Here is a 14,620-nt window from a genome sequence, read left to right as displayed (position 1 = left end):
AAAAAAATAAGGAGAGGGATGGTCTTAGTGGAAAGAAAGATGGGAGGAGGTGATGAATTAGCTTCTTATGCTCTGGGACTTCCAGGAACTGTCTGGAGCACAACACCCCAGCCACCCACCCCTAGCCAGGACTCCTGTCTCCCTCAGTGGCTGGAAGGAGGACCCTAGCCACAACTTCCGACCTCACAGTCGCCAACGGTGCCCTGTTACTTGCTTGCACATTCTTATCCTGGTTTTAATTTCCTCTATTGTGAAACCTGCAGACACAGAGCTTCATTATTACTCGTTGATATCATCTCAACCTAACCTCTCATGGTTTCCAAGTGCCTTGGAAAGAGGTAAGGCTTAAAGAAATACAGTGGCCTTGATTATTATACAGCGGCACTGCTGCAGAACAGAGGGGCACACGGGGCTCTGGGAGGAGGGCCTTTGGAGATGCCAGCTGAAGACCATCCTCAGCGCCCCGGAGGCAAGCACACAGACCAGAGTGCGGCAGGCAGGCCCAGTAAGGGAAAAGCGGGCGACTGGGAAGAGGAGAAGGTGAGCAGGGACAGAGGCAAGGGGGTGAGGGGCAGGCAGGAGTATCTCGGCAGCACGAACCCACTCACGATTCTCAAAGTAAAACTTATGGAAATCCATCCCTTCCACGAGGTTACCCAGGGCCTCAGGCTCAAAGGAAGTGAGGCCTGGATCACAAATCTTCCTACAGGGGAGGAGAAAAAAAAAAAAGCAGCCCGTCAGTCTTTTATGAGAATTATTGTCTATCTTCCTCCAGCGGCAGCAGGTGAGCTGTAGGCTGGGCCTGACAAGATGGCTGAGATCTCAGGGCCCTGCCAGCTGAGCAGCTTGGCTCCACCTTTTCAACCCACCAGCCCGGGCACCACGGGTGGGCTCAATCACCAACGTCTACCTGGAAGGGCTCCCAGGGGCCTGGTGTTTAACTCAGATGCTGTGCCCAAGGCCCAGCCTTCTCTTTTCCCTGGATCCCAGCTGCTTTTTGAAAGGCGGGAAAGGCTTGAGAGATGACTTTGATCTCAAGGAAATGGGTCTCTACTCACGTGTAGGCCTCAAAGTCTCCATTGTTGATGGCCTCAATCAGTTGTTCTGTGATCTTAATGATCTCCTGTTTCCGCACTGTAGGGGGAAAAATCCAGCAATTTACCCATGTGAGACTGGGATTCTCCCAAGTGACGCAAAGCCCTCCCCAATCCATCAGAGAATCCCCTGTGATTTCTTTGACAAAGACATCCCTCTTCTCTCTTTAAGGCCCTTCTCTGGAAAAGCGAGCCCACCGTTCTCTCCCTTTGCCCTCTGTTGTCCACAGAGCTAATGACCCTTTTGTCCTAAAGCCCACCTTATGATCCTCTGGCCTTTGCCTCCCTCTCCATCAATAACCAGGATGCAGAAAACACTCTTGTCTTTAAAGCCAAGGAGGCTGACACCCTGTAAATACTCTGCCCTCAGTCTTTGAATCCCATCCCCACAGGTTCAGGCTCTCAAAGAAGCATCTCCTGGATATGGCTGTTTCCACCACTCATTTCTCTCACCTGAAGGGGCTCAGTCAGGTCTCAATTACCAGCTCTTCCCCCATCCCCCCACCCCTCACAGAGTGGTCCAAAACTTAGCTCTGGGCACCAGCCAGCCTGAAAGCAGACTCTAGCCAGGGTTGAGGAGGGCTCCAAAGAATGAATAGACCCCTGGGATGGATGCTTAATTCTCTTCGCCTTATTCGTCTCCTCCACAGGGCTTTTTGGGGTAAAGGGTCTTGGAACTATAAACACTTTTTAAATGGAGCCTCTTACCAGCTCCATTTACCCTTGGAAAAACTCTAAATCTCATACCAGCTCTCAAGCCAGGATGTGTCCCTCAGGAAAACCAAGGACAAGGCTCAGACTGACAGGCAGGCAGAGTTGGTGCCCTCAGAGTGCCCCCCACCCCAATTCCAAGCCAAGGGACTGCTGATGACACCCCGCTCTCATGAGCAGGAGACACGCTCCTTCTCACTTACAGGGAGCGCCACTATTAGCAGAGGGCGCTGCCAGGGCAAGGGGGGCCCAGCCTAACCCTGACCGGAGCCCCAGGCTGGCCCAGGCCATGAGCGAGAGGCTGCAAGACAAATGTGAGCATTAGAACAGCACAGCCAAGGGGCACAACTGGGAGAGGACAGTGGAGCCACAGGTACAGCCAGCACAGGGCCCCACGGGCATTAGCACCATCAGGAGGGCGGCTCGGGTGAATAAGCAGGAGGTTAGGGGAACCACAGAGCTTCATCCACTTTCTAAAGGCAAGCAGGTATGTGCACACGCAGACACCCACACACACACATACACCCTCTCCAACCCCACCAAGCCCATCTGCAAGACCTGACTGGGGCCCTACGGGTGAAGAGGCTCGTGTTTAGAAACTCTAGAAGTATCGATGGTAGGAGGGAAAGAAGCAGACGAAGGCATCCTCTACAAAAACACAACTGAAGATGTAAATACAAGCTACCACTAACCAGCTAAGCATCGTATCAAGATGTTCCACTATCCCATTTACATTTCTGAGGTGTCATTTTATTACCACTTTACAGATAAAGAAACTGTAGCTCCAGGAGGTTAAGCTACTTCACGCATTTTTGAAGGTAGTGGAGCTAGATTTAAACTCAGGTCAGTCTCACCCCAAGCTCTTAGTGTGATATTATGCTGACCCTCAAGAAGCACTGAGGGGAACATGTTTTCTTGACTATGAATTTCTCCACCACCTCACACCCACTACCATGGGCCTGACTTCTGACTCCACCTTTCTTCCTGCTCAGCACTGAGACAAGGCTCTCTGCATACCCCACTGGCTTTCTACTCCTTCCCTCCTGCCACATTCTTCCACCCGCTTTTCTTCATGTCTTTGGGCCCCGGTCTCAAGGACCTCTGTCTGGTCTTAACAGCACCTCCAATCAGCTCCCCCACCCAGCAGAGGCTGAGCTCCCGAAGCTGTAGTCACTAGATGACAGCTGGGCTGGGCTGACAGCTCTGGGCAGTGGGTGGGGGGATCCCTGAGGGGCTTCAGGACGAGCCAGGGAGACGGAAGCCAGAATGTGCCTCCCTCACACTTACTGGCTGAGGAGCAGAGAGAAGGCTGGGGCTGCATGCCTGCAGAGGGGGCTGTCCTGTCCCGGGAGCTCCGTCCTTCAGGCATCGAGCTGCCATTCCCAGTGCGGAGCGGGGCAGCTAGCCAGCCAGGGCAGGGCAGGGCAAGGCAGAGCAGCCAAAACAAACAAAACAAGGCAGGTGAGCGAGCAAGCCGGACAGGACCCGAGCCCGTGGCACTGAAGAACCGAGGCAAGGCGATGCCTCGGGTTGCTGTGGACCTGGGACCACGTCCACGCTGGCGGAGAGGCCTCCCAGCTGAAAGCCCCAGGAAGGGGCACAGACCTGGGTTTGCGGCTTCCAGAGGAGCCTTCCAACAGCCTGTACAAGGAGCCCTGCTCCCAGGGAAGATGTTCTAGGGACCAGGGCTACAGGGTCGAGAGCCCAGCAGTGAAGGAGCCGCTTACTCTGCCAGTATCACCAGAACTGAAATGACCTGATCTCAATCCCGGCAGCCCTGAAGGCACTGTTCTTTGCTGCCTTATATATTTCTGCTTTCTCTTCTTTTCTTGATTACCAAAGGTTTGCTTGCTCCCTTATTGCCTCGGGTGTGCTCGCTCAGCTGTGAGCTGCAACATTCCTCCGACTTTTCTGAGAACCTGGCCTAAGGTCTCTTACTGAAGGCAAAGGGAACAATCCCAGGAGGCCAAACCAAAGAGCCGGACAGAGATTCACAGTGGTCTGGCCTGCCATGCCTTCCCATGTCCCCTGGCACTCTGGCCAGGCCCAAACTTAAGCTGGTGTTCTCACGGGACCACTGGGGCAGGGCCAAATGTGGCTCTGACTCCGTCACTCATGCCAAGGCTTTGTGACGAGAGTGACCCACCAACCCCAACGCGTCCAGGACTGTTCTAGTTTTAGAGCCCAAAGTTCTACATCCTGGGGAGTTACCTTAGTGCCCGGGAAACTGGGATCACTGGTGACCTTATTAATGGCTCATGACGTCTGCAGGCCACCTCTGCGGGGACTCAAGATGTCCCTGATCTGGGATATCACACTGTAGCAGCGACAGGAGCAACTCTCTGAGCCCTGGGCCTGGACAGGCTCAGGAAAAGCCCTCGTTTAACTATCCTAGACGTGGGGTCAAAGAAGAGAAGCCACCTGCCCAGCCCAGCAACACGAGACAGGGGCCTCATCCCTGGGCCCATGGAAAGTAGCTTTTAGGCCAAACCCTCTCCTAGGGTACAAGGAGCCACCAATCTCAGTTCTGGGGGGAGATGAGGCAGGTGTCCCCTCGGGACACTGCTGGGGCCCCTTCCCCACTATGGGCCAACACCTACCTTTGAGGTCCTCATCTTCTGTGGTGGTGTTGCAGCTCTCTGTGGAGCCCTGCGGGCCAAAAAGAACAAGTTTCTATAAACTCAGGCCCTTGGAAACCAGAGGAACCAAGCCGAACAAAAGCAGAGTACGTGTTCCTATGGGAGCTGCAAGGAGGAATCAGACCCTTGCCATGTGACTCTTATAAAACTCTGATTCCCAAACACCCTCCCGAGTCTTCCCTAACTCAGTAAATGTACCACTTATCCAGTTGTTCAGGCTAAAATCTGGAGGTCTGATTTTATAAGATGCTGATGCCTTTCTTTCTTCCCCTCATGTCCCAATTATCCAATCTAAAACCAAATCGGTCAGTTCTACCTCCAAAATAAATCGCGTCTTACCTCCTCTCTTCCAATGCACAGCTGAGCCCAAGATACTAATATCTGGCACCTGAACTCATACCATAGCTGCCTGGCCTCCCTGTTTCCACACCTGCCTCTTCCCTAAAGTTCTTGCCCATAACACGGCCAGTTTTTCGATGTGTAAATTGGACTCCATTACTTCCCCGCTAAGAGCCTCTAACAGCTTTTTGTTGCTGCTGGTAAAAAATACAAACTCATATCAACCTGACCAAGCAGGTCCCGCCTGCCCCTCCAGCTTCACCGCCCTCCTGCCTCCCTCTCCTTGCTCACCATGCTCTGAGCTCTGATTTCCTCTGCGCCAGGCCCCGACCCCCGCATCCTCACTGTCTAGGGCACTCTGCCTCAGGGTCTACCCGGCTGCCACCTTCCAGTTGTTTAGTATTTTAGCTCAAATATCACCTCCTAAAGGAGGCCCTTCCCGACCACTTAATTAGAGGCCCTGTTCGTTCTCTATTTACTTTGTGACATTTTCTTTATAGCATTTATCGCTACTGGATTTTATCTTATTTGTACAGTTTTTGTTTATCATCTGCTTCCCTTACACCTGTGGAGAGAGATTTCCTCTTGTCACCTCTGTAAACCAGAGCTGTGGATGGTTCAATAAATATTTACTAATGGTAGTAAAAATAAGGAGACAAGGATATTGAGGACATCAAGGAGCGAGGCAATGGAGAATTAATGCTCTAGGATTTGTATGTTTTTGCCTCTGTTTTACTAGCTCATGTTTACTCTGATTTAAGCTTCACCAGTCATGGAGGAAGATTCTATTATTATTAGCATCTCCAGTTTTCAGATAAGGAAACTGAGATGCAGAGTGGGAGGGTGACTTGTCCAGTGGCCCAGGGCCAGGATGCAAATGCAGACCTGTCTGCCTCTAGAGCCTGAGCTCAGAATCACTGAGGTATGATGTTCTTCCCCGGAACACTGTGCGACAGGCCATTTGCTGCCCCCAGCCTAGACCCTGCAAACACCATGGCCCCAGGCGCAGCCTCTAGGCTGCTGTCTCCAGGACCCTGAGACCCTGTGACCCAGCCCACCTGTTTCCTGCTGACCTGGAAAGCAGGAGGCCAGCTCAGGAGCCACTCACCTTGATCCCATCAGTAGCGTTGTGTACCACGGTGGTTTGTGGCTCCTGTGAGAGAAGATGAAAGTTACCCTCTTGACCTGGGAACGGACCTACGGCTCTCCCCTGAGGGACCCCAACCCTCGAATATTGACCCTATGATGACCACTGAGGCCTGCTCGCCAGTCATTCTTACAAGACAAAATATCCTGGTTCAACTGGGTCCCAGGCAGCTGGAAGGCCCAGATTTAGGGGACAGCACTGGCTGGTTAGGAGGAGAGGCCTGGTACTTAACGGAAGCAGGTATTGGGGAAGCTGAGGACAAGGGCCCCTGCTCTCAAATGCAGCCAGACCTGAGTGTCCTTTCTCCCATGGGACAAGTACTCTGGAGCAGCTGTGGGGCTGAGGGTACAGGCTGGGCCTGGCCAACAGTGCTCACCAGGGGGTGTGTGGGAGACAGGGATACTGGGAGAGTGGACTGAGGTCTCCCCGAAAGATTCACAGGTGGCCCTCAGCGAGTTGAGCCCAGACTGCTGCCTGTTCCACCCACCCCTACCTCTCCCCAAGTTCCTGTCCTCAGCAGGCAGCTCTGGGGGACAGGGTGCAGGGAGGAGGAGGTGGGGAGCAGCACCGGTTCCCCTCCCTCTCTCCCAGTCACCCCCCTGGCCATCTCCACTTAGCCAGCAGCAGAGGGGGCCCTGAGAGCACTTAGTGCCCTTGACTGCGCCAGGACAGAACTCAGACAGCATGGGGGCTTCCCAGACATCTCAGCACCATCCAGAGGTGGGGGACTCCAGGCCCCCTTCCTATTCATTGCTTTGTAAAGGAGGGGCTGAGGCAGATTTTACAAGGAGGCCTTCAAGAACTGAGGTACAGAGCCCAGGGAAGCTCCTACCCTCTCCCTTTAGAAGCAGCTCACCTTCCCGGCCCCCCAGCAAACCCATTTGGGGCTGGGAGGCTTAGCTGAGAGCCCTGATCACTCTTCCCCCCCAAGAGCACAGGGAGCAGGAGCAGTTATGCCATGCAGGAGGGAGCATGGCCAAGCGGGACCACGAGGGGGCAGTACACAGAGCCACCTGCTCTACAGGGATGAGAAGGGACGTGGCCAAGGAGGCCTGGCAGGGGGGCGAGAGAAGGAAGCGGGCAGAAGCGGGAGGCAGCCAGGGGCAGGGGCGGAGAAGCCGTAGTCAGGAGGTACCATGGCCGTCTGCAAGGGCGCGGGCTCTTGGGCTGGGCTTACGAGACTGTTTTTGTTGTTGCTCTGCGGCTGAGACAAGAAAACAGATGGTTTAGTTCCTCTAGAGTCACCAAAGTTGCTTGGATTTGACTCCCAGACCTCCCTTGTCCCCCAGCTTGGTCCGGAGGCGCTAGACCTGAGGTGGGCTAACACTCCCGTGACACTCTGGGGTGGGAGCAGTGGCTGGACAGATGATCAGAGATTATTTGGAGGGACCCAGAGACCTAGCCCTGGAGGCATCCTCAAGGTGGAAGGAGCCCAAAGACTCGTTTGAAAAGCATCTCTCCAGAAATCTTTGCTGATGTTAGGTGCCCTGTCATTGTACAATCATACTTCACGCAGAGAAATTCAGATTTTCTCACTTTATAGGGGGAAAGAAATGTAGTTTATGAGAAAGCAGAACAACATTCAGAAACTCTGGGTCCCTGTGGGCAGCCTCCTGCTGCCCTTTCCATCTGCCACCTGCATTTCCTTCCCCTTACAACACTAGATTGAAGCCTGATCTGAAGAGGAACAAGAAGAGAAAGAAAACCTGGTCGAGGAGACAGTATCCACAGAGGAAAGGGGTGGAATTTGACTCTGGATACAAAAGGCAACCACTGACCCGGGGGAGCAGACACAGGGCTGTGCTGTTGGCCTTTTTGTCTGACTGATCTTAGACGTGATCAGCTGGGAATAAGGGCAGAACTCCAAAGAGCAGCAGGTGGGTCCAGGTGGGAGCTGTGTCAGCAGTCCCAGTCCTCAGGAAACAGCAGGCTGCCTAGCAGGCCAACAGCAGCAGGCCACTAGGCTATCTCCTTGCCTTTCAGAATATCACACTGAGTGGCACAGCAAGGGAGGCAGGAAGAGGACGGCGAGGAAGGAAGGAGGCCGATCTCCAGGGCAAGGAGCCGTATTGATGCTCCCTGCCTCTTAGAATCCCCTAACCAATAAATACACTGAGTCTCACTGGGAGTCCGTGTGGAACCAGGAGCCACTAAGGAGCAGCCTGATGCCTGTGAGCTCTTCAACATGCAGACACACAAATGTCCAGCGACCATCAATGTGCGGGGTGCCGAGGAGGGCACACTGGCAGCGAGGACGTGCTTTTTCTCCCCCAGAACACATCCAGGAAGCTCTCTAGACTGCCCTACTTCTTCTTGCCCGGAAGCCTCTTTTGTGGCTCCTTGGACCACACCTGAAGCTGTAACTTGCTATCAGTGGTTGAGACGTTCCCAAATCTGGGGCTCGGCATGGAACCTCAAGCCAGGTACCAGGTGCTTTAAGACTCTGCTGAACTCTGCAGGCTGGAGAAGGGGGCCCCAGGAATAGACAGAATGTGGGCCTAATCTCACAAAAGCTCTGCTCTCTTCCATATCCCCCAAAAAAGTGCAGAGCCCTCCTCACTCAGCTGCTGACATGGACCTATTCGGGGCTAATTGAACAAAGCCATTGTGTTTGCAAAGCTGAGACAAAGACCCTGACCCGGGGTAAGGACTGTATCATGTCTGTAAAACCTGCCGTATCTGTGGAGGGCTGGGATGTCACACAGGTAGCCCCACCTCTGGCTTTAATATCAAGTTGGCCAAAAAGTTCATTTGGGTTTTTCATGACACCTTATGGAAAAATCCAAATGAACTTTTTGGCCAACCCAATAGATGTTTCATAAGGATTCAGGCTGCTGCATTCCCCTGGGTGCTCTGTGTCTCTTGAGAAAGAAGACAAGCTCTGCAGCCTTTCAGCTGGTGCCCCTGTGGGTGGGGTGGGAAGGACAAAACACGGGCACAGCCGGCTAATGGGCACCAGCACAGGGGAAAGCCACTGAGTGAGAGTGAGGCTCAGAGCCTCCACCCGGCTCCTCCACACTCCACACGGAGGCCCCCTGGCTGCTGATCCGTAGGAAATAGTGCTCGTGCCCAGGGAGCAGGGCCTCTCCTCCTGAGTGACCATGAGTGAGGGTCTCCCCCTGTGCTTTCCACCTGGCCCCGAATCCCTACCAGATTTACATCTTGCCCCAGGGCTGCTGGGGGCAGTCCAAGCGCTGCAGCGGGGAGTGCCACACCACACCTTCCAATGCCTAGTTCTGAGGCCGCTGGGTGACCTCGGGCACTGGACCCCGCCTGGCAGGACAGGCCACACCTGCCCGCACGGCACAGACATGCAGTGAGGATGAGGGAAGCACACGCACATGGCAGAATGGGTTTGCGTGGCTGGCAGGCGGGCGCAGGCAGCATGGAGCGGGCGGATGGGTGGGCAGGCAAGGCTCACCATTAGGTGCACGCTGGAACTCGACTTCCTTTTCTGGACACACCACAGCAAAAGGGAAAGAGAAGGGGAAAGAGGAGGTAAGAAGAGAAGCACAGAGACGCTGCAGGTTAGTGCGCCAGCGTGGGCTCTGCCTCAGGAGAAAGGAGGAGGAGGAGACCTGGAGTCCAGCACCAGAAGGGTTAAAACAGCGTCTAGACGGACAGGCACACACATCCCTCCAGACCCGGAGAAAGGGACGTTCACAAACACTGAGTATATTCTGAGGTGTCTCAGCTTTGCTCAGAGAACTTTTTTAATGGAGATTAAGCCACAGGTCTATGAGAGTAAGTAACATTTTGCTGCAAATTTATGGGTTTCGGCTTATTGAGCTCACCTATAGGATTATTTCTCTCACTACTAGGTCTGCCTGAGAATTGAGCGAACAGTTACCAGGTAAAGAGTCAAAGCTGCTTTAACAGCACTTCACTTCGGAACCTAGACTTTTTCACTGCACGTCGATAACTTTTCAAAGATGTTGGGCTTTTGAAAATCATTTGACAAACATCATATTTTGGCACCCATTTCTCTGTTGGTATGGCCATGCTCATTTATAAGATTTCAGTGTTTTATTGCATTTTGCAACTAGGGGGCAATAGAACATCAGGAGTGCAGGTGGTTAAACGTGATCACACGGCCACACAGATGCCAACCACGGGCAACACTGAAAGCACGGATGCCTTAGTCTCAACTAGATGCTCAAAAGCTTTATGTTCAGATATGAAACATGCAAAGAAAAATAAAGATTGTGTGGAACACTGAAAATACATCTCAGAAGACTATGTCTAAAAGTTGAAAGGTAATTAAGAATTTTATCAGTAGCTTGCCAGGAGACAGGAGTCCTCTTTAAACGTGTTTGTCTGTCTTTTGACTTGCATATTCATTAATAATACCCAACAAATGCTTGTTGAGGACTGTTATAGGCATGGTGAACACAGACAGATGTTTCTGTCCTCAAGAAGTTGATATTCTACTTGAGAAGACATTTTTGAGAATGCGTTTTGTTTTGTTTCAAAAGAAGGGGACTACAAGTATTTAAAAGAATGGCTCACAATTTAGAAATAGATCTAAGGAAAAAGAAAATCTAAATATAATGAGGCCTCTTGCTTTTACCCTTTCATATATACTCACATAGGAGATTTTACTTCCAAGTTATCCAAAAAAGAGGGATTTGCTTTACATTCATATATATTTATCACTTTATCCAACCAGAGGGGTAACACCTTGAAGGAAGGTCTGTATCTTATTTGTCTTGGCAATTAAGCAAAATGTCTTAGAGTTAACATTCGATCAACAAATGTTTGCAGAGTTAAACTGGGTTTGTTGATTGCTGACTGTGGCTTTCCCCCGGGTTAAAGCAGAGCACAGGCTTCTAACTCGCCTGGAATCCCAGCACCGAAAACTCTGCGGGGGCACAGCCCAAGGCTGGTCTTGTCAAAGGCCATGCAGGTTGCTTTCACTCACATCTTGCCTTCACTTTCTTCCATCTGCTTCAACTAATGAGGAATAAGTTCCCAATTTGCTCCCAACTGGCTCTCTTTTTCCTAAACTGCCCTGTAGGAAAACCCAGGATAATCCTTTCTACTCATGGGTTAGTTTCTACCAGGTGAGCAGACTTCTTTCCATTTCTTTCTCCATTCCTTTAGGGCTTTGCCCGCAGCTGTGCAGAGCAGGCCTCCTCCCCTGCAGCCAGCAGCACTATTTAATTTCCAGATCATTTTTTAAAGAACCACACCTCACTTATGTTTAACAACTAAACGTTTAAAATTTTAAACCAAAAGAAGGTTCAAGCGTCCTTCCCACACTGAAACATTCAAACAGTACTTAAGGAAAATAACAGGACCTCTCTCCCTTTTCTTTCTCCTCCCTTCCTCTCTCCCTTCTTTCCTCACTCTCTTCCTTCTTTCCTTTCCTTATTTCTCCCTCCTCTCTCCTTAAAGACTGGATGGCCATGCTGGCCTGGGACTAGTGAATAGCACGAGCTATTCTCAGTGAGAAGTCTGTCCTCATAAGGGGCTCTGCTCCTCCGCAGACCCTGGGTCACTGGCATCTACTTTTGAAGAAACCTAAGCAGAACCTGCGGAAAAGGCAATGGCACCCCACTCCAGTACTCTTGCCTGGAAAATCCCATGGACGGAGGGGCCTGGTAGGCTGCAGTCCATGGGGTCGCTAAGAGTCGGACACAACTGAGCGACTTCACTTTCACTTTTCACTTTCATGCACTGGAGAAGGAAATGGCAACCCACTCCAGTGTTCTTGCCTGGAGAATCCCAGGGACGAGGGAGCCTGGTGGGCTGCCGTCTATGGGGTCACACGGATACGACTTAAGCGACTTAGCAGCAGCAACAGCAACAAGCAGAACCTGAAGTCCCCAAATTCAAGTGCGCAAGGAAGACTCTCTGCTCAAACCAATGCTAATATCCGAGAGCATCTGTGAAAACTTCTGGACAACAAGAAAGAAATCTCCCTGTGGACTCCCAGCAGGAACTGGGGAGTGGGGTGGGGCTGGGAAAGGAGGATGGGATCTAAAAGAACGGTTTGGGATGCTGACAGCTCAGGATCTTCTGAGCAGCTTCACAGGTCTCCCTCATAACACAGATTATCACCTTGACGCTCAACAAGGCCCAGAAAAGAAAAAACCCCGCACCTTGCCTTGTCCTTTCCTTCCGCTTTTGCGGCACTTTTATCCAACCACGCTGTTCATTATTAGATACTTACTCCTGATTATAAAAGGACCACAACCACATTACAAGCAGCTTGGAAAAGAGGGGAAAAAACACCCAGAGTCCTATCACTCTTGCCAGTCTTTTGTGTATCCAATTAAAAAGCATCATTGTAAGCTGTATACGAGTTTATCCTTCCTTTCTTTTAATACCTTACTTTAAAAATAAATAGCATCTTAATTTTTCTTCTGATTATCAAAGTAATACACAGTCTAGGTGAAAAATGTAGAAAATACAGAAAAATATATGAAATTAAGTTTCCAAATTCCCATCACGCAGTGAAGCTACTATTAACACTTCAGTGGGTTTTCTCCTGGTTCTTTTTCTATTCACCTATTATACACTGAATATAATCTAAAAAACTTTTTTTAAACAAAATTTAGATAGTAGTGTATGTACTGCTTTGGACCTCATTTTTCCACTTAAAACATTTCTGTCATTATATAGTCATAAAAATTAATAACTTTGTAATGGTCAATTAGATTCCCATAATTATTTAGTCATTATCTTATTGGCTTTTGATGTTCCCCATGTCATTATCTTGTTAGCTTTTGATGTTTCTCATCTTCTCATGGTTATAAATAACGTCATGTTGAACATCTTTCTGCTTTCAGTTTTTCCATATTTTGAATGATTCCTTTAGGAAAAATTCCCAGAATTAGAACTAAAGGGTAAAATAGGAACACTATTATGGCTTTTGACACACAGGCTGTTTTAGGAGGGAGTCCTTCTGATTTACACCACTACCACAAACTTAAGAGTCAAAAAATGGGGACTTCCCTGGTAGCCCACTGGTTAAGACTCTGCCCTCCCAGTGCAGGGTGCACAGGTTCGATCCCTAGTCGGGGAATTAAGATCTCCCATGCCACATGGTGTGGCCAAAAAAAAAGTGAAAATGGTAAAGCATTTCAACCTGCCTCTGACACCAGTGAGACCAAACACCCACGTTCGTTGGCCCATGCTACTTCCTGTTTCATATTGTTAGTTCATCTTCACTGACCATTCATCTGGCAGGTTTTAGAGGGTATTCTTATTTATTACACAAAGCTCTTTTGCATAAAAATAATATTAACTCATCCCATTAATGGGCTTCCCTGGTGGCTCAGATGGTAAAGAATCTGCCTGCAATGTGGGAGACCTGGGTTCAATCCCTGGGTTGGGAAGATCCCCTGGAGGAGGGCATGGCAACTCATTCCAGTATTCTTGCCTGGAGAATCCCCATGGGAAGAGGAGCCTGGCAGGCTACAGTCCATGGGGTCACAAAGAGTAGGACATGACTGAAGCAGTGAAGCACAGCACATCCCATCACACCTGCTGGGAATATTTTCCCCAATCTCTTATTGGCCTTTGAATTTTGGTTGGTCATGCCCTTCTTAAAAACTTGCATCTTAGTTTCTGGTCTCACCTCTATATTTAAAGTCTTTTTTCCCAAGCATAAGACTCATTTATGGAGCACTCAATCAGGGTCAGACCCTGGGCTAGGTTCCCCAAAGCAATTTAACCGCTGATTCTGTTTGCCTTAACCTGCGTTTCTGTGTTCCTGTAAGGACTGGCTTTGTTGTACACTTCTGTTCTTTGACTACCTCTTTCTTCATTTCCTTTGCTGATTCTTCTTCCAGCCTCTTAAAAACAGATAACCCTGAAGTTTCCTGGACTCTTAAACCTTTGTGTGCTTTGGATTCATATGGAGGAATGGAATTAGTCGGATTCTTCCTTCCACCCAAGGCTTCCTGAATCTGAAATCCAGGCTGGACCTTGGCATCTGTGTATTTTACCTAGCTCCTTAGGCTAGTCTTACATAGCTGTGCCTGAGGCCAGGAACTACAAAGTTCTGCTAGAAACCTATTCCCTAATGATGACACCTTTAACCTTCCTCTCACCATCTCAGCTGTCACTGCTTTATTTCAGGTCCTATTTTGTGCAACCACTCTTTGCTTCTGCCATACAAGAGCTAACAAGAGTTCCCAGAATCATCATGCTGTTTCAAACTCATGTATCTTCACATGCGCTATTCCCTCTGCCCGGAATGTCTTTCTCTTCCCTCCCCTTAACTGGGCAAAATCCAACTAGTCCTTCAAACTCAGTTTCCTGTTCTGGCTCAGATGCTGGGCTCTCTGCTCCCCAGTGGCTATCCTGCATGCAACTCCCTCCTTGACCTTAACAGACCACACCAGAACTCGTGGTTTCCCTGTCTCTCTCCCACGGTGAACATTTTAAAGGATGGATCATGTTGCTGCCTTCCCAGCTCCTCAGACCCAGAACTGGCTGAGTAAGTGGACTCATGAGATTCACTCATGGGAGTCCCTCTTTGCACATCCAGTGTTGACCTCCCTGGGCTATACCAGCAGCTTTAACGACCTCTCCACCCATTCCCTGGTGGTCTACTCATTGAGAATCTGCCTGCCAATGCCAAGGGTCACAGGTTCAATCCCTGGTCTGGGAAGTTCCCACATGCCGGGGAGCAACCAAGCCCCATGTGCCACACTACTGAGCCAGTGTTCTAGAGCCCA

At 50.4% G+C, this 14,620-nt stretch overlaps 1 protein-coding gene across 50 annotated transcripts in view; it reads right to left on the bottom strand.

Annotated features, from left to right (window-relative positions):
* The window catches only part of CAMK2G (calcium/calmodulin dependent protein kinase II gamma), a 55,380-nt gene that overhangs the window by 3,856 nt on the left and 36,904 nt on the right, over positions 1-14,620 (bottom strand). For 8 of the 50 annotated variants that reach the window (XM_086381990.1, XM_086381998.1, XM_086382000.1 and 5 more), the window contains 5 exons: positions 7,066-7,134; positions 5,892-5,936; positions 4,406-4,454; positions 1,059-1,134; positions 609-703 (listed from right to left, as the gene is read on the bottom strand). In XM_086381990.1, the coding sequence (XP_086238116.1) occupies positions 609-703; positions 1,059-1,134; positions 4,406-4,454; positions 5,892-5,936; positions 7,066-7,134 (334 nt within the window). Of the gene's footprint in view, positions 1-600; positions 704-1,058; positions 1,135-3,092; positions 3,207-4,405; positions 4,455-5,891; positions 5,937-7,065; positions 7,135-9,351; positions 9,385-14,620 lie in introns of all 50 variants that reach the window. The other 42 variants (XM_086381972.1, XM_086381976.1, XM_086381978.1 and 39 more) reach the window with 13 other exon arrangements.

The sequence above is a fragment of the Bos grunniens genome, chromosome 28 (genome assembly GCF_055505025.1).
Source record: "Bos grunniens cultivar Pamir isolate PY7600 chromosome 28, Bosgru_T2T1.0, whole genome shotgun sequence".
Classification (NCBI taxonomy): domain Eukaryota; kingdom Metazoa; phylum Chordata; class Mammalia; order Artiodactyla; family Bovidae; genus Bos; species Bos grunniens.
The sequence above is the reverse complement of the archived record's forward strand: the minus strand, read 5'-3'. Positions and strand labels throughout refer to the sequence as shown.